Below are 20,000 nucleotides of genomic sequence, written 5' to 3'. Positions count from 1 at the left end.
CAGTAGAGGATTACTGGGCTGGTGGTCATCACACGGGGGGATGGATGCGTAGCGATGGATGAGGAGAACGACACCGGACGCAGAGGAGGGGCACTCACTTAAAGGGGTGCAGTTGACCTTTCTTGTTCTTCGTTCTGTGGGCCTTGTTTCGCTGGCCTTTGCCATAGAAGCTGCTTCACACAACGTCGACACAACAGAGAGAAGGGGACACTAAGGAGCTGCAGACTTCTCTCACACATCTACGGACTGTGATGATTGTGTGTGTGGGGGGGGGTGCTAATATATGTATGAATGTATTAATGTTTACACTACGTGTCAATAAAGCTCTGTTGAATTTAAATCAGCACCAACCTCCTCTTTCCACAGTCACAATCGCCCGGCCGGCGCCTCTTCAGGTGACCTCTGACCTCTCTGAGGTTCTTCATCTTGTCCTGAAGAGCCTCAATCTGGGAAAGAAGAAATTCAATACTTAATTAATCCTTATAATTTGGTTGCCACAACTACAAATTGAGGGTAACAAGGGGCCAGGTCATGGATTGAACATACGTTTTCATCAATAAAACCAATGCTCTTAAATGTTAGATAAGTGCGCTCCATCCCATAATAAGTGGCTGACGTACCTCCTGGTCCACGTAGCTCTTGTGGTCCTTCCAGGCCCGGGAGGACTGGTACACCTCTCTCTCACAGTGCACCGTGTCGTTCATCAGGATGAAACACCTTAGAAGACGCACACACACACACACACTTTTAAACACAGATTATCTGACAAACCAAAATGTTGAATGATAAAATCACACATTAGAGGATGTGATCGCTTTGTTCAGGTGAGATATGTGTTTTTGTTCACATTTTGTTAAAAAGTGAACTATTATTATTATTATTGCACACAATTTAGTCGTTTAGCACTAGTTTTTTAAGTTTTAAAAAATGTGACCTTAAGAAACGTTCATTAAGGGGGTCATTGGGTCAAGGCTCGTACTTGTGCGTGACTTTGACCGAGTTGGGGTACCCGATGGCGTTAGTGCCGTCCGCCAGCATCTCCTCGGAGCCGTCGTTGGAGCCGGGGTAGAGCTCGGGGTCCTCGGGCTGGTAGTGGCGCTTGGTGATGACCCGACGCTGTACGGCCGTCTGGTCGTCCGCCTGCAGGTCCACGTCGTAGATCCGACCCTCGAACACCACGGAGAGGGACCGGGCCGGGCGGGTGTGGACGAAACGGGGGCGGAACCCTGGAAAAGGAAACACAGTAATTTGTTAAAGGTCTGCTTTTGGCTGATTTCCATGACATTCAAATATAAATATGAAGTAGCTTTCCTTTATTTAAGGGGTTATTGACCAAAATTACGCACGTCAAATCCCCTTAACACATTACAGCATCACCTTTGGTTCGCGTTGTTCAGCTACATTTCTGCAAAGCACCACTAGATGGCAGTAAAGCACAACGACGCTCGTACCATTAAAAACCATTACCAGGGCCTCCCGCCAGAGAGACCTAATTCCAAGGACTTGTTAAAGGAGTGGGGATGTGCATGCAATTTTATTTTTCCATTTCTCCGTCACGCATCTGTGTGCCCTTCAGGTCCTCAATAATCTATTAGACTAAACCGTGGCTACAGCCTTGGCCTACACTGTTATTATTCTCATCGCCATGGAGAGACAGCACATAAACAAGGTCTGACGGGACTCTGGGCGAACAGGTCATCGCTCTCCGCGCGTGTGTGTGTGCACAAGTCTGTCCAAATGTGTGTGTGTGTGTGTGTGTGTGTGTGTGTGTGTGTGTGTGTGTGTGTGCGTGTGCGCAAACACACACAAGCCCACGAGCACATCCCCACCTGCGTGTCGGCCCCGCCCACGCCCTATCATTAAGCCAGCCTTGTTTATTGGCTGAGACGACGGCCTGTGATGAGGTCACATTTATTTCTAGGGGGTTGGCTCCGGGGACGATGGAAACAGTGACGGCGCCGCCTCCCAGTCCACTACTACCGGGCTGGACCGGGAACGCGCTGCGCTGCTTAACACGCACAAGTTTTTTTCTCTCGTACTTGTGCCTGTGTAAGGTGTCTTCAGCGCGCTGTAACCGTGGACGACGCAGAGAAAAAGGAGCTAACGGATGAACATCGTTTTGTTTGTTAATTAATTGGTGCAGTACTCACGCTGCCCGTTGGAGACGGGGAACTGGCGCTGGGCGCGGCGGTCCGAGCGGGAGGGCTTGAAGGGGGCGGCGCCCGCGCCCGCGTCCGGCTCGCCGCAATCGCAGCCCCGGGGGTCCCTGCCGTCCCGGGGGTCCCGGGGGTCCCTGGCGTCCCGGGGGTCGTAGCTGCTGCGGGGCCGCAGGCTGCGGGCCCTCTTTCTGGGGCCCTCCTTCAGACCGCCCCCCTTGCACTTCTGGATCCTCCACTTGCCCGTGATCTCCTCCACGCAGTGCCACTTCTGTCCAATCACACGAGGGGAGACAAGACACACCAATCAGTGAGGCGGGGTTTGGATGGCGTTGGAAGACGTAGCTCAAACACTGTGTTCACTGTGTTCCTGAGCAAGCAAGACGCCTTGTTACACCCTACCTGCCCTCGAGGGAAGTATCTGAACTGGAGTGCGAGTTACGAAATGACAACATTGGAAAAAGTTATACGTATAAATGAGCAGATGTGTGCGATTGTTGCCACGCATGCAATTGTGTGGCAGGAAGTCAACCCAGAAAGAAAAGCCAAACACATAGGGCACGACCCTGTGTAAGCGATACAGGGTCAATCAAAGACAACAGAAAGAAAAGGGAAAAGCTGCTCCTGCCCTGATTCAGAACGAGAACGGCGGCACCGCAAGATCCGTCAGGCGGATCCCACACAGTCTGGGGAAAGAACCCAAGGGCCTCCAGGAACCCGAGAGAAAGACACACCGACACCACCGCAGAGGGATCAACCGCATCTGTCTGGCGGCGCCTCCGTTTGTATCCCTCCTTCGTCAACCGTAGAGCCAGAGGAAAGCCCGTATCGCTGTCCCCTTCTCCGGCTTCGATGCTGTCGGGGGGGGCCAAGAGCCTCACCAAGCCGGGTTGTGTCAAAAAAACACAGAAGCCCACACACACACTCGCACTCACACACTCTCACATACAAGAGACACTTCAGTCTCAACAGCTGCAGTCGCACCAGCTCTGGGAACGTGTCGGCCTAATTGCCGCTGTGAGTGTGTGAGCGGGCCGAGTGGGTGGGACCCTGTGGCCTCCAAACGGAGCGGGCGGGCAACACGTCGGCCCCGGGACCCCGCCAGGCCCCGCGTGATGGGCGGCGAGTGTGGGAATGAAAGTCCGGACAAAAGGGCCGCAAAGGGGGAGGGAGTGGGGGTCAGGTTTCCAGTTTGGCCCCTGCTCAACGGACTAAGGAGCCCGACAGCTCTGCCCACACACACACACACACACACACACACACACACACCCACACACACACACACACACACTCACACACATCGCGCGAGAGCACACACACACAGCGAGACAAACACCGAGCAAGCACACGCATGCACATACACGCACACACACAGGTGGTAAGGAAAAAATAATAATGAAATCAACACAAACTTAAAAGATACGCATGGACCAACACATAGAAAGAAACACACACATAGATAAACACACTCACATAGATAGGCACACACACACATAGACACATACACATAGAAAGACACACAAATATTGAAAGACACGCACACATAGAAAGACACACCCACATAGAAAGACACACACACATTGAAAGAAACACACACATAGATAGACTCACGCACATATATTGACACACACACATAGATAGACTCACACACATATATTGAAACACACACATAGATAGACACACACCCATATATTGACACACACACATAGATAGACACACACCCATATATTGACACACACACATAGATAGACACACACCCATATATTGACACACACACAGATACCCTGTCAATCCACTTTTTTGGTGTCTCCAACGGGAGACACTAGAGAAGTCATGGGGGATGGGGGCGGGAGGAAGGGTTCATGGGCCGAGGGCAGACGAGGAAGACCTCTGCAGGCAAGCTAAGACAAGAGCAGAACGCCTGAAGCGGTCTGGAGTCACACTGCTTATGAAAAGGAGTTACATCATCAATGGACTCCTCCACAACCACCACTTGCTCTATGACACACATCGCCCCGAAACACTTCCAATACAATTACACCCACAGCACAACCAAACAAGAAAGTACAAGAGAGGATCGTGTTCTGGCTGAGGCGGGACGAGTTTCCATGAAAGCACGAACACGTAATCGTAGCCAGAAGACGGTGAGCCCACTCTCTGACTCCACCGAGATACTATCGAGTTATACGCTCTGATTTGATCCGGACTCGAGGTCCCGCAGCGTTTTAGGGGAACCACGGAAGAATCAGAGCTATGATAGCATGTGTCTTTGGCCCGTGGTTTCCAGAGACAGTTTGGTCATCACCTCACGTGTCAGACTCCAGAAATGGTCACTCCCTGGGGAGTCTGGCAGGTAGGCGGAGCCTATTATTCATGAATACATCTAAAGGTTGTTCGCCACCAAAAAAACATTTCAGAAAATATGAAGTATTTTGAGATTGGCTGGATTTAGTTCCCTTAACCTTGAATAAAGAAACGTTAAGCTTTCCTACATCCTTGAGAAGAATTCCATGGTTGAGAGTTAGAGCTCACTAAATGTAAAAAAAAATCCAAACACATGGGTTTTATTATATATAGGCAAAATTGGAAGAAAGGTGTATAATAAAACCCACAAAGCACTTGCCAGCATAATTCCCCTGCATGTAAAAAAAGAGAGAAGTAATCCCAGGATGCTCAATGGGCGGTAACGGCACATACAGTAACTAGGACACACACACACACACACACACACACACACACACACACACACACACACACACACACACACACACACACACACACACACACACACACACACACACACACACACACACACACATCTGAGCTCTACAAATAGCTCCCTTAACATCCCTAATAACCGACTTAGTGTTGCGGACGCACTTGCTGAGGCAGTAAAACACCAGCCGATCTGGTTCGTATTAGCAGGCCGTCGGAAACCCCCGTCTGCCTTTCGCCGCCACCTTCAACAAGAAGAGCCAGGGTGCAGCGTGGGGTTTGTATTGTTCTGCGCACGCCAAGGCCGCTCAGCGCTCTCAGGCGCTCCACCGGCCCGCTGCCAGGGGGCTAACGGGCAGAGCTGGAAGGAGGCGGCGAACAGTCGGGGGCCCGGCGCTCAACAAGTGAGACCAAATCAGATATCATAAAAGCAGCGCAATTATGAACTAATTGATTTAAAAGGCCTATTTGGCGCGTGGCCCTTTAAGAGCGCGGCGTCGCCCAGATGTGGGCCGTGTCGGGGGGAGGAAGGCCCTTCAGGGAGCAATTTGCACCTCTGCTGTTGGATGAGGAACCGGGTCGATGTGAAGGCAGACCTACGCTCAACCTCGCCACTCTCTTTCACAAAAGGTTTGCAGCTGTTTCACACACAAAAGGTGTTAATGGGGGGCTGTGCCTGTGTGAGCGTGGGTTTGTGTGTGTGTGTGTGTGTGTGTGTGTTTGTGTATCTGTGTGTTTTTGTGTGTGTGTGGTATGTGTTTGTGTGTGTGTATCTGTGAATGAGTTTGTGGGTGTGAGTGTATGTGTATGTGTGTGTCTGTGTTGTATCTGTATGTGTGTACTTGTGTGTGTGTGTGTGTGTTTTGTTTGTATTGAATCTCTCTATGCGTTTGTGTATATGTGTGTGCTGTATCTGCATGTGTGTGTGTGTGTGTGTGTGTGTGTGTATCTGTGTGTGTGTGTGTGTGTGTATCTGTGTGTTTGTGTGTGTGTGTACCTGTGTGTTTGAGTGTGTGTGTGTGTGAGTGTGTACCTGTCCGGGCTGCAGGCAGGGCGTCTGGAACTCGGGCTGCTGGCAGGTCTCCTTCACCTTCTTGTACTTGGGGAGGCTGTTGGTCTGCTGCGTGTTCACCTGGTCCTCCTTCTTCCTCACGATCTTCCTGCAGGACACATGACGACCTTCGATTACTCAATTCATTCATGACAGCGCCTCGACAACCGACTGCTGCACGGTGCCATCCCGAAAACTCAACTCACAAACCACGCAAATGAGAACTTTTAAAGAAGTAAATAAGTAATTGTATAAAGGAACGGCCAGCATGAGCATATGTTATGCATCATAACTATTGCTGATTGTTAGGGAGAGAGTGTGAATATTTATTGTATTGTAAGCATATATTAATTATATTTAAGTGTATTTTCTACCTATCAACACAGAGCCGCAACCAGAGCCATGGATTTACGTCCCCTCAGCGGCCCCCTGTGATTGGCTCGTTGATCCAGAGCGGATGCCCTCCTAGCCACCGACTCCAGCCAAGCTATTTGACCTCGGCTTGGCAGCCAAACTTTATGGCCCCATCCCTCTACCCTACAGACAGCCTCTCCCCTCTACCCTACAGACAGCCTCTCCCCTCTACCCTACAGACAGCCTCTCCCCTCTACCCTACAGACAGCCTCTCCCCTCTACCCTACAGACAGCCTCCCAACGATCACCCCCGATCAGCCAGGCCAGGCTCATCAAACACCGCCATCCACCGGTCGAACACACACACACACACACACACACACTCACACACACACACACACACACACACACACACACACACACACACACACACACACACACACACACACACACACACACACACACACACACACACACACACAAATCGATGACGTGAGGGGACAACCTGTCTCCTCGTATCAGAAGTACACAAGCCCTGGCACTGCCCTGAACCCAGGAGGTTCACTGCCAACGTTCACACTGTAGCCCAGGCTGTTGGGGGGGGGGGGGGGGGGGGGGGGTGGTTAAAGAGCCAACAGTTGGTGTCTCTCCGACTGCCAGACGACTACATTAGAGGCTTGTGCAAGTGCTGAATTTATCGCACTTTTTATGACTCCAGAGGGGAGAAGATTGAATTCCGGTATAGGGCGTCTGGAGCTGTCAGAGGACATTCCAGTGATTGTGGAGGTACTGTAAGGTCAGGGAGAGCATCCGGGGAGGACACGCCTCGGTGTGCGCTGGGCGGGAGGAGCCGCGGAGTAACCACGGCCAGCCACCGTGTTTGGAGAGCACAAAGTGAAGAGAAGTCCTAAATAAATCACTCTGTTCTGCCGGAGCCCCGTTCTGTGCGTGGGGGTGAAATAAGCGGCAGAGGTCTGCAAAGGCTAATCTAGGCGCTTATGGAAGGGAGCACTAGCCGACAGGCTGCACATAAACAGCAGGGATTAATGGAAGGGTGGATTAAAAGGGCTAAATCCCCAATGGGTCAGAGGTCGGGTGCTTTTCATTTCATACGCAGCAAGCGCGCGCCTCCCTAGCGTACTCCTCTAGCGGCTGAAGCAAGTGCCCAGCGGGAGGAGCCACGGTGATATAGTGCTAACTCGTACAGCGCCATGCTACTAGGTACAGCGGTAGGCTAACTGGTACAACAGTATCCTAACATTTGCCAACCACAAGCTAACTTGTATAGCTTTAGAGCTCCCTAGCACGATGGTTCGCCGACGGTTAACGACATGGAACCAACTTGCACGGCGGTGTGTTAACTGGTACGGCGGTAGAGCTAAATGATGGCTCTTGAAACCGCTACACGCCCTCCTGTCTCCTGACGTGGCCGCACGTGCAGACGTATAAACGGGTCGCATTAATAACCTCATATTTCAGGACATATCTCATCGCGGGGAAAGGATCATCCACTTCCCAACCTTCCCATCTCCAACCTTATCTAGGAATATCATCGGACACACACGAGATGCCAGCGTCGTTCAGGCAAACGACACCACCTGGCTGCGGTCCCACTTCCTGTCTTTCCCCGCCCTCCTCCCCACGTTCTCCTCCCCAAATTGTTTTCTCCTCTGAGCGGGGGGCTCCGTCTTGCCACGCGAGGACAGCGACGGCGGCGGTATTTGCCCTCCTGTCAGCCCCCCTGACAGCTCACCCCCCGGCTCCTCTCTCCGGCAGCGCTAGCATGTCGCGGCGAACAAAAAGCTCTGCTGTGGAGACACAACAGCGGTGTCGTGTTCTGCCGTTGCATGATGGGAGATGGCGGGGGAGGTTAAACAAAGGGGGCGACACTGGTTTGTTTTTTGTTTCTTTAGTGAATGTGTGTTTTTGTGGAGGGGTTGGGGGGCTTGGGGGGGTTGGGGGGGGGGGGGGGGGGGGGTTGTGTGTACTTGAACTCTTGGGGGGAGGCTGTCGCTAAAGACATCTGTGGCGCAGCTCGAGTCCCAAAACACCCCACGAGTGGTTCGATGTTGGGGCCCTCCCGGCCGCCGTCATTTCACCCAGGACCATCCCCCCTGAGGCAGGCGTGACCCCCTCACAGCCCTTTGGAGCTAGGCTAACATCACCGCTAATGCTAACCACTAACGCTAACCGCTATTTATCTCTACCAGTGTTTGTGTTTGTGTGTGTGCGCGTGTGTCAGTGTGTGTTTGCTTGTGCCTGTGTGCGTGTGCGTGTGTGTGTGTGTGTGTGTGTGTGTGTGTGTGTGTGTGTGTGGAGAAGCTGGGGCAAGTCATTCTTGGGGGTCACGGCGGTGCGCCTCATTATGCAGGAACCCTACCCCCCTCCCACACTGAGGACAAAGCTCTTGCTTGGTTTTGGTTTTTGCTCTCTTATTTGTTTGTGGAACCAACAATGTCCCCGTCGCCACGGCGTCAGCACCTTCTGCGAGAGCTGTCACAACGCGGCAGCCATTTATAGTCCCACTAAAACAACCCGGCCCAAGGAGACGTGTGTTTTCCCAGCCGACTGCGGTCAGGAAATGCCTGTCAGACAGCAAATAACCAAGGAAGAGAGCAAGGGGGTGAGGGGGGGCGAGGGGGGCGGACACATGAGGTCTCGGCGCGTCCCGGGTTCAATAAATACAGAAAGAAAAAAAAAAACGTGCGTATCCCGCTCTTTGCTGCTCATTGTGTCGTGCTGTGTGTTGTGTTGGGGGGCCGATGAGTCGACGAGTGCGTGGTGAGGAATGTAATCAGAGAGCGCTCCGCTTACCCTCGCTCCACCAGGAATGTGTCCCTCCAGACTTTGGGTTTCCGGTTGGGTTTGAATCTAAAGAAAAAAGAAGAAGAAGATGAAGAAAAAATGAAAAAGGCGGAAAGGGTAATAGATTTGGTACGGCCGATGCCCTTGCTGCTATGCGGGTCTTTCTCCGGTACGTTACGCAACGCCCAACGCGGCACGCTTAGCGGGGCCGCCGGGGTAAAATATGGAATCAATATTCCTTTACGACCGCCGACCGAACAGAGAAAACACTTTAATACAATCAAGAAGAAGTGTTTTTTGTACATTCCCAGGCCCATTGAATTGAAAGGAATTTGTTTAGACTAAGGGGTTCCTACAGTCTTCAGTTTGCGGAGTGCATTCCAGCGTGGCTAAACGGAGGTCATTCGCTGCACACTTCAACGTCCCTTTGCTCACGTCGGCCCGGGGAAATCAAATGATTCAATTAGCAGCCCGAATGAGAAAAGGCAAAAACACAACAGAGGGAAAAGTGCCTCAAAGGATGGTGGGCCAATGTACCAGAGCCAAGCCGAGTCCTGCTCAAATTGCACTTGGAACCACGTCCCCCCCCCCCCATAACTGGAACGCTGCCATTTTGGATTTTTGGCCGGGACACTTAGCTTTTTTCTTGTTCAGTGCTTTGGTACCGTTGGCTAAAGCAGTGTGATTGTAGCACATGTGATGCGCATTACGATGTTATTGTGTATGGTTTGGAGCGCGGTGCGGGGTCGGGCTCACGAACCTGTTGCCTGTCTTCTCCTGCTCCAGCAGCTTGAAGATGGACTTTCCGTCCATGTCTGCGGGCGTGTCCAGCCCGGCGATGTGCAGGATGGACGGGGCCAGGTCGATGTTCAGCACCATGTGGGGGTTTCTACGCACAAGACACGCACACAGTCATATGTTAAACACAGCCACGTCTGCTGTACCTTGAACCTTTCCCCTGAAATAATGAAGTCAAGGTGGAATGCTTTCTGTTAGATAAACAGCCTTGACTTAGAACATGTTTTTCCCATTTCCCATAGTTCCCACTGTCACTGAGTACAGCGATTTCAAGAATTTAGAGGAGGAAAAATGAAGGAAGCCTCTACGCATGCCTCGTGTCATCCAAAAATAATCATGATTAAAAGAGTGGCTTGCGCCCTGTGGTCATGTGAAGCATTCTGCGTGCTCAAACCATGTCAGTAACTCATTAGGTATTAAGTCCTTTGGCAGCAGACACTTAATTCCAAAGCGGCCAACAGACAGATATTTTAGATACAGATCATTTAGGAACAAGCCAGGTTAGCCATCGTGCTCACAGATGTTTGGTCGAATGAACCAAAGCTCTATGGAAGAGAAAGAGGGCTTGGGTCTTACGTGGCCCCGGCCTCCACGTTGGGCCCTCTCAGGAAGAAGGGCACCCGGATGTCGAAGTCGTAGGGCATGGACTTGCCCTTGACCAGGCCGAACTGCCCGATGTGGTAGCCGTGGTCAGCGGTGTAGATCACGTACGTGTTGTCCAGCTCTCCCGTCTCCACCAGCATCTCGTACACCTGGGGGCCACAGAGGAATTAGTAAAGATTCAAAATGAGGAGGATGGTCCTTATTAAGGGGATGAGGAGATCTTTTGTTGTAATGTGTGGTTCAGGTAACAATACATTAAAGTTTAGAGTGAAGTCAACAGAACATCATGAAAGTCAGGCTGAAATAGTGGATAGAAAAGGCACGTTTATTTAAACATTCATGAATAGGAGAACACTAGGAGAGAGAGACACAGAGAGGTGGAGATGGAGGCGGACCGATCAGGGGAGGGTCTCTGCGTACCTTCTGCACCGAGTCGTCCACGGACATGAGGGTCTGCAGCCTCTTGCGGTGCAGGAAGTTGGTAAACTCCATGTGGATGGGCCTCATGGGGCCCGTGTACTGCATGATCCAGTGCTTGTCCATGTTGGGGGCGTAGTTGTAACTCGGGGTGCTGGTGGAAGGTAACAATAAGGGGAGCAGATAAAAAAATGAAGAATGAAAGGTTATTGCCATTGGAGGACATTCAGCAACCTTTCATATATGCATGCAATCCTGGAGGGAAAACATTTATGAAAATCGCTTCACGGAATATCTTCGTATAAATGCAATAGATGAGAACGAGCAGACAGCGTTAACAGCCATGAAGTGAGCCATTCAGGGTGATAGCAAGCACCTGCCTGTCACTCCTCATAACAGGTGCAGGCTGTCCCCTTACACATCACCTTGCCCCGCTGTCTAGTGGGTTTGACAAGAGTCAATAAACAGGCATGTTTACTGAGAGAGTGTTAAAGCTGGCTGTGTTCTCCACACACCTTCCCCTGTCCCGTTAATTAGAGAGTGGAGAGAGAGAGAGAGAGAGAGAGTGAGAGAGAGAAGGAGAGAGAGACAGAGAGAGAGAGGGACAACGAGAAGGCGAGAGAGAGAGAACAAGGGAAAGAGAGAGGAGAGCGAGAGTGAGCGAGAGAGCAAGGGAGAGAGAGAGAGACAGAATGAGAGCGAGAGAGAGAGAGAGAGAGAGAGAGAGAGAGAGAGAGAGAGAGAGAGTAAAGGAGGAACAGTGGGGGAGAACAGGATGGCGAGAAAGAGAGAGCAAGGGAGAGAGAGTGAGGTAAGAGCAAGAGAGCAAGGGAAAGAGAGAGGAGAGAGAGAGAGTGAACGGGAGAGGGAGAGAGAGAGAGATGTCGGCCAGAGAAAGAGACCGAAAAGGAGAGAGAGAGAGCGAGTCCTAGCCATCCGATGTGTCTATGACTATCATTTGTGGGCTGGCATATACTCAAGTCAATGAAATTCCCCCACCTCCAAAACACAGACCCTCTCGCCCAAAGTCAAGCTTGCAACAAGTCCCTGGGTGACTGGGTAAGTCATGGTCAGCTGAGGTGAAGAGAAAGCCTGCATAACGAGCCGGGGGGTTGGTGAGAGGGGGGCTGTGGTGTTTGGAGAGTTCCAGACGAGAGAAGAGCTTCGCCATAGCTTGTGGTATTTCTTGTTAGGGGGGAGGTTGTGGACCGCAAGAGTCAAACTCGATATGAAATCCCCTGTTACGGGCCGAACGGAGCTTCAGGCTATCTAAGGTGACACAAATCCAGTGTCGTAAAAGGGTGTCGAAATAGCTCAATCGATCCGTAGTTCTAGCTGCGGTTTCTAGGAACAAACTGCCACAGAAGTATCATTTAAGATTCTACACGAGAAAACACATTAGCATAGTACCGGTTCTACATCACTTGCTTAATGTTCTCATAAAACAAAACACATAAAACGTGAGTGTCACAAACACTGCAGTTGGTCCTCCCAAACAGCACCTATCCTCAACCCACCGCCATTAATGGAGGCGTGCTCCGGGAGCCTCTCGGAACGAAGCCCATTCTGGCCTCCTTGCTCAACTCCTCAGGGCTTATTATTATTATTATTACTGTGAGTTTGCAGAGGGTGAACTCCTCACCCCGCAGCTTCCTGGCAGCCTCTCATAAGCCCCACAAAGAGACCCGTCTCTGGGCTCCGGTCCACAAAGGTACGGGGGGTAGTGGTGTTAGGACCAGGAATGCGAGCTGGGTCATTGGAACGAAGCCATTCCCATAAAGCGGAGGTCACACCTGCCCTCTCCTTGTACATATGCATATATATATATTTATATACATGGGCAGGTGTCTGGTGGTATTAGTGTGGATTTACCCCCCCCCCCCCCCCCCCCCGGCGAAGCCACTGCTTTAAGACCCCCGGCGGACCACCGAGTGCCGTGTCACAGTGACATTCATCAAGGCCGCGCGGTTCTCTTCCTCCTCCTCTCCTCAGCCCTCGACGGCTACTGCTAAAGCAGAGCGAGGTGTTCAGCTCTGAGGCTGGGACAGACTCTACTTCTCCCACTAAAGCTACATCAGAGCTAGGTGTTCAGCTCTGAGGCTGGGACAGACTCTACTTCTCCCACTAAAGCTACATCAGAGCTAGGTGTTCAGCTCTGAGGCTGGGACAGACTCTACCCCTCCCACTAAAGCTACATCAGAGCTAGGTTTTCAGCTCTGAGGCTGGGACAGACTCTACCCCTCCCACTAAAGCTACATCAGAGCTAGGTGTTCAGCTCTGAGGCTGGGACAGACTCTACCCCTCCATATAAAGCTACATCAGAGCTAGGTGTTCAAATCTGAGGCTAGGGCAGACTCTACTACTCCCACTAACAAACCACAAACTTTGGTGCTACAAAACGTTTTCTTTTTAAGTTCTTGTTTTATTGCTCAGGCTTTACGCCCAAGAGACAGATTCAGAAGGACTCAGGAGGCACAGGAATGTTAATGACATTAGCATCAAACCCTGGCATTAAGCCCCTGTCAGGAGCACAGACGCCCGGGTGATTTACGAGCTGGCTGCTGCCTGTGCTGAGGCTGCTGCACTGCCACGCAGCATCTTCCCTCTCTGCGCCCCTGCACTACGCATTAGCTCCGCCTGGCCGGGACTGTAGAGGCAACACTCTTCACTTTCCATTACCTGGGGTGTAAGTAATGCATGGCCGCCGGGGAGGGCATTATAAGGTCTGGGGAGAACCGACGCACTCGTTCCAATGAGTGTGGTACCATCGTCCCATGTGGTCATTTGAGGTAAGTATAGAGGTTAAAACCAGTAGCCTAGAACTTGCGCAACTCACTCTCTCTCCCCCCCCCCCCCCCCCCCCATCTCTCCATTTATCCATCTTTTCCTCTCTCTCTCTCTCTCTCTCTCTCTCTCTCTCATCGTCTCTCTCTCTCTCTCTCTCTCTCTCTCTCTCTCTCTCTCTCTCTCTCTCTCTCTCTCTCGCAGGCAGCGTTGCCACGGAGCCAGCAGCACTACCACCACCCTCACCACCACCCATCATTACCCTGAGCGGAGGGCTGGGACGCAGAGGGTTGAATGTGTGCAGAGGTCACAGCAGGCCTGTGGTGCTCCCAACCCTCTCTTCCACCTCCTCCCTTTCCTCAACCCTCTCCCCCCTTGCCTCCCTCTCCTCCCTCCCCTCTCCTTTCCTCCCTCTCCTCTCTGGTACGAAGCCCCCTGACGATTCTTAGATCATAAATCACTTTGATTTCACGCCTGTCGGGTCGTAAGGCGCTGGCAGCTCCTTTCACAGCCTATCATCGGCCTGGCTAAAGAGGCAGCGTGCTGTCATAATGTTTAGAAAAATGTAGCCCGCCGTGTAATCCCTGATCATAAAGTGATGCGCCCTCAAATGTTTTTATTTGGGAGTGATAAAAACGAAGAATTCCCCCTACAGCCTCGTCAAAGGCTGTGTTATCCGTAGCCAGACCGACAACCGGAGATCGTGGCTGCGTGGTTTATTGTTACACAATTGAAACACTGGTTAAAACCCTTTCTGGTTCAGCCAATAGAGAATTATTTTGGTGTAGAGACAATTTGTGTGATTACATACGCACATTGTGCGGTCTACACTTTTGTGTATGTTACACATTTGTGTGTGCGCCTGTGTGTGTATGTGCATGTGAGATCGTGTTGTGTGCGTGAGTGTGTGTGTGTGTGTGTGTGTGTGTGTGTGTGTGTGTGTGTGTGTGTGTGTGTGTGGTGTGTGTGTGTGTGTGTGTGTGTGTGTGTGTGTGTGTGTGTGTGTGTGTTTGTGCCCGTGTGTTCGGGATGTGTTTGTGAGTGTGTGTATGAGTGTGTGTGTGTGTCTGTGTGCATATGTTTGTGATACATGTATGTGTCTGTGTGTCGGTGTGCGTTCACAACGTACATGTGCTGCGAGGCGTTGGGGAACATCTCCGAGTACTGCGGCGCAGAGTCCTCGGGGCCGTGGGGGGCGGCGTGGCTGATGACCATCATGACCGGCCGATGCGGGTACACCTTCTTGGACATGCGGAAGAAGTTGATGCTGTCGTTGGTGATCAGGTCGGTGAAGTAGTCCTGGAGGGGGCCAGACACACAGAGGGGATGTTGCTGAAGAAGTGGGGGGGGCAATAGAGTGTACAGCAAAAAAAAAAGAAGCACTTTACGATATTGACATTCACCCATTCATGCACACATTCACTCACCGGCGGTTGAGTCAACATGCAAGGCGACAGCCGGCTCGTCGGGAGCAGTAAGGGTGATGTGCCTTTCTCAGGGTCACCTTGACACTCAGCTAGGAGGAGCCAGGGGATCAACCTTACAACCTTGCGGTTACCAGCCAACCCGCTCTACCTCCTGAGCTGCTTCCGCCCACCAAAAAGGTACCGCGTTTGACTCCCCCAACTCTGCTTCCTGTATCCCTGTGTCCTTGAGTACGTTTGTAACCCCTACAGGCCTTCTGTATCGCCGTTAAGGGTCACGTGCGCACGAACAAACGCTAGCCGGTGCCAAACTGAAAACTGACGCCCTAGCCTGGGACCCCCGTAGCACAGTTCACAGCGCGGCACGCTGGGAAGATTTGTCACCGCGTCACGCATGTGTGAACATCGTGAAGCTGCCCAAGCAGAGTGTGAGAACGACTGGCCACACGGCGATATATGCGCAGGTCCAGGGCATTTATAATCACCGTTTGGCCGTCGTTCTCTGTCTGCACACTTCTCAACCAGCTCATCATGGCGACTAATTGCTGCTTTAATGACCTGTATCTGAATTCCATGTGGTTTGCTGTGGATAAAGCATCTGCTCGATGACTAGAGGCTATAGGAAGAATGTAAGAACACGGAGGGCTGTGGAAAATGCAGCAGGCCGATACGATCTGTTTCACGACGGCGTGGCAAATCTGACATGTTTTCAGCCAAACACGTCACTGCAATGTTTCGGGATCGATCGGCCAATGGGCACGCAGAGAGAGAGAGAGAGAAGCTAATGAGTACACCACTGGCCAATCTGTCTAGTCAACAGCTGGCAGCCTGTGAGTGCATGTGTGTGTGTATGTGTGTGTGTGTGTGTGTGTGTGTGTGTGTGTGTGTGTGTGTGTGTGTGTGTGTGTGTGTGTGTGTGTGCACTTGTGTGCGTGCGCTTGTGTTTGTGCTTGTATGTATGTGTGTCAGTGTGTGTGTGTGTGTGGCTTGCCTCATCACAGAGGCAGCCACGGTATTAAATGTGACACTGCACAACGGTGAGTGGAGTCAGTCGCTCTGGGCTGGTATGTTGTTATGACACTACCATCTCCCGTTGTGGCTCTGCTATCTTTCACTCTCTCTCTCTCTCTCTCTCTCTCTCTCTGCTCTCTCTCTCTCTCTCTCTCTCCTCTCGATCTCTCTCTCTCTCTCTCTCTCCGATCTCTCTCTCTCTCTCTCTCTCTCTCTCTCTCTCTCATCTCATCTCTCCTCCTCTCTCTCTCTCTCGTCTCTCTCTCTCTCTCTCCCACACTTTTCTCCAGTCTGTAATTTCAGACCGGAGCTCTGTGTCTGGCCACAAAACACTGTCTCTGACACACTAGAGAGGAGTGCAGAGGAACAAACAGAATTACTTTCGGATGCCAAAAAAGGCATTAGGTTGGACTGGGTGCGAGGAAGATAGAGGAAAGACATCATTTAAAAGTAAAAGAAAATGGCCTGTTCTACTGGAGGGTGACGGCTCATTCGTCAATGCCAACCAGGGAAGATATCCAGCTCCAAATTATATTGTGCTGAGACCGAGACATGCACACACACAGGAACATACATCCGTCCTAAATCCGCACATAAGCCTCTGGAAAAATGGCCCCACGATGCCAGCGGCCGATCGATTTTCCAGGGCTGTTACCGGGCGAGAACCTTACTGAGTCACGAAAACAAGATCTCTTCACGGCCCCGCCAGGTTTCCAGCAGCTGATTAGGCCCCATACCTGCAGGCCAAGCGTGGCCCAGCTCCCTGGCAGGGGCGAGGTGCTGGGGATGGCCCGGGCCGGCCCTGGCAGTGCCAGGGTAGAATGAAAAGGGTACCGGGTGATTTCACTGAAATGTCTGAAGTGGGTTTGGGCTCGGAGTCCCCGCATCTCTATTAATACTTATTTTTTTATGGGGCAGCTTTAATGGTCTGGCTGCACGTGCCCAGTGAGATGGTGAAAAGGGGGGGGGGGGAGGATGGCGTTCACTCTGCAAAAGCGATGCCATAGTGGGTTTCCTCTCGGGCTGGAGTCACTGAAGCAACGAGGTTGCAGGTGAAACAGGAAGAGGGGAGTGTGGAAGAACTAGGAGTGGCTGGCTGGATGGCCGACTGACCGTAACGTGGTCATTAGTACCAGTTCCCCGCACCGACCTCACTATGATGCAGAGACCCATAAAAACATGGCAGAATCATGACCGGGCTGGATTCTCAATTTCTCACGCCGTTGGTTGCAACACATCGACCGCCGGGATTAACGTGAAATATCGACAACGAAATCGGTGTTGACATGTACGCACGGGGAGGTCATGTGCTTTAACCCCATACATGCCATCACAGTTCCTTAACTCTTTTACTTACTACTGGAAACGAGAGGAAAAGGTAGAGGGGCTGGGGAGGAACTGAAAAGTTTTCTAACAATATGCCCCTTGATGAGAGCCCCCACCTCAGTCTGCCAGAACCTTCTTCATGGCTTGGAGGAATTATATTTATAACCCCAGCCGCAAACTTATTTTATAATTGATATAATTGGGGGCCTCATCTGAGGGCCTCATCAAACCACTCTGAACCGGGGTAGCAGGCGTCTCTCAAGGTCACTCCCTGAACTCCTCACCCTGGAGGGGGGGGCAGGGAGAGGGGGGGACAGGTTCCTTCGCACCCGAGTCCGTTTGGTGTGAAACCACGCCGGCACCAGCGAGCTGACCCGCACGCTCGTGTGTAACTTCCCACCCGGGTCCCAGCCCCCGCCACTGCAGGCTTTGTCGTTTTGCCGTGGGTGTGCCAGTCCAAGAGGCTCCTTGTTTTTCAAACCTTTTTTCGTGTAGATCAGTTTTTTATGAACTCAAACCCCCAGACGGGCTGTCCGAAGACGCGTCCAGGGAACATTCCTACACGTCTCTCCCAGACTACAACCCCCCCCCCCACCCCACCCCACCCCCGAACACGACGCTGGCACCGAACGAGGGGGGGGGAGCGAAAAAAGTGAGTGCTCATGAAGAAAGAACCCTTGGGAGGGAGGGAAGATGGATGCCTGATGCCATGTAAAGAACCCCGGCCAAGCAAACATGGCGCCCTCGCACGGCTCCAGAGCAGAGAGCTCTTGACACAAGGGTGGCAACCAAATACATCTTTGGCCGAGATAAACGAAAACATGGCGAGCACCCTGTTGAGATAGTGGGCAGGGAATTTGCTTCCGGGCAATTTTTTTCCCAACCTAAGCAAATATTGACTGACTGCCTGGGTTGTTTTATTTTTTTGTACGACTGATTCTCAGATTGCGGCTCTTCCCTCAACGAGGAGAAAGAGTCAAATGAATCCACCCTCCTCCATGGTGACGTTGTCTGTCTCGAGAAGTGGAAAACGCAATAAACCCTTCATCGTTCGGGTTCACTGGTTTCTACCCCTCCCACAGGCCTTAATGCGATGGTGTGCCATGATGGTGTGCCATGTCCCCATTAAGGGACCTTTAAGTATCACTGCAGTGCGAGCACACACTTCAAATCAAACACGTCCCCTTTAATTTTCCACCCCGAGATTCCCTGCCAGCCTGGATTGCGGCCCTGCGATAAGTAAAGGCTTGCAGCGTTCATACATTTATAAGTGGAAAGGGAGGGGGGTGGGGAGTGGGAGTGTACAATTAGTCGGGAGAAGCCCATGTGTCTTCTCAGACAAATAGGTTATTAAGTGAACGGCCTACGCGTCAGGAATGGTGGGAAACACTGGCGGGCACATACCTTGGCATACTCCGCGCCGTGCTTCTCCTTGTAGCCGTTGCGGCAGACGGTGTAATTATAAAAGCGGGAGTTTTTGACCAGCCCCACCCACTCGCGCCACCCAGGCGGGATGTAGCTGCCGTTGTACTCGTTGAGGTACTTGCCGAAGAAACCTGCCGAAGGAAGAAAAAGAGAGAGTACAATAAGTAAACAAACCCCGAAGGAACGCTTTTTATTTGAAACCGTAAAAATAAAATGTCGTAAAATCTTTCTTTTTTTTCCCACTGTGCACCTTAAGCCTTAAATCTTTAACCTCCCCTTCTGCAACTGTGTCAAAGCCTTCTAATGCAGCGGGGGGTTTTGCGTGACTCTCTATACAGGACCCGCGTCCCCTTGGCACTGCCGCTGGCCTCTGCTACAGGCGGCTGGGCAGGCAGCCAGCACGGACCGGAGGGAGCTAATTGTAGCGCAACACATCAGCTCTAAAACCACAGGCCGCACGGCCGCCCGCAGGACCCCATAGGGCTGCCCGCTCCAGCCGCCCGCCCCGTCACTCACGCGGACACTGTCTGATGCGCCGCGACAGGGACCTGGCACGCTAGCCCGTGTTTTCGTTTCTCCCAGCCAGTCACACAGCCAGTCAGTCAGCATGCCAGCCGGTCAGGCAAACAGACGGGCTCCGCATTCCTGTATAAATGCGCATTGACCAACAGGAGCGAATGCAAGCAGGCCAGCAGGCCTGTTTGATCTAAAAATGACACGGGGCTCTGTGCAGCTTAGACCCCGATACCTGGAATGTACCTAAGACCATGTACCCGACAAACAGCCTGCTCTTACCTTCACCACCCCTCTGGTATCACAGGGGATACCAGTTTGACAGCAAAAGTAATGAACAAACACTCTACTTGGTGATTGGTCATGTCGACAGAAGGACCCGAATAGAGGGTTACCTTGTTTTTGTTAAACAGTCGCATTCCTTGTTAGCGGATTTAAAGTGGTTTAGGTGAGTTGGCAGCAAAATTGATATCATTCTGAATGGGATTGCTACCGAGATGAAACTCGAATGTAGATTATCAGTAATTCTAACAATACATGGACAATGTGCATGCAATTTCAATCTACACATCTTAGAAACAACTTTCAAAATGGCATTGATGTGTTGCCATAGCAATG

General features: G+C 51.7%; 1 protein-coding gene across 1 annotated transcript in view; it reads right to left on the bottom strand.

Annotated features, from left to right (window-relative positions):
• The window catches only part of sulf1 (sulfatase 1), a 49,301-nt gene that overhangs the window by 7,320 nt on the left and 21,981 nt on the right, over positions 1-20,000 (bottom strand). Inside the window, 12 exon segments of the mRNA XM_030349108.1 lie at positions 99-170; positions 352-446; positions 621-717; positions 980-1,226; positions 2,151-2,427; positions 5,905-6,031; positions 9,091-9,147; positions 9,842-9,970; positions 10,456-10,631; positions 10,903-11,053; positions 14,813-14,982; positions 18,849-19,000. Coding sequence (XP_030204968.1) covers positions 99-170; positions 352-446; positions 621-717; positions 980-1,226; positions 2,151-2,427; positions 5,905-6,031; positions 9,091-9,147; positions 9,842-9,970; positions 10,456-10,631; positions 10,903-11,053; positions 14,813-14,982; positions 18,849-19,000 — 1,750 coding nt within the window.

This window comes from Gadus morhua, chromosome 23 (assembly GCF_902167405.1).
Source record: "Gadus morhua chromosome 23, gadMor3.0, whole genome shotgun sequence".
NCBI lineage: Eukaryota > Metazoa > Chordata > Actinopteri > Gadiformes > Gadidae > Gadus > Gadus morhua.
The sequence above is the reverse complement of the archived record's forward strand: the minus strand, read 5'-3'. Positions and strand labels throughout refer to the sequence as shown.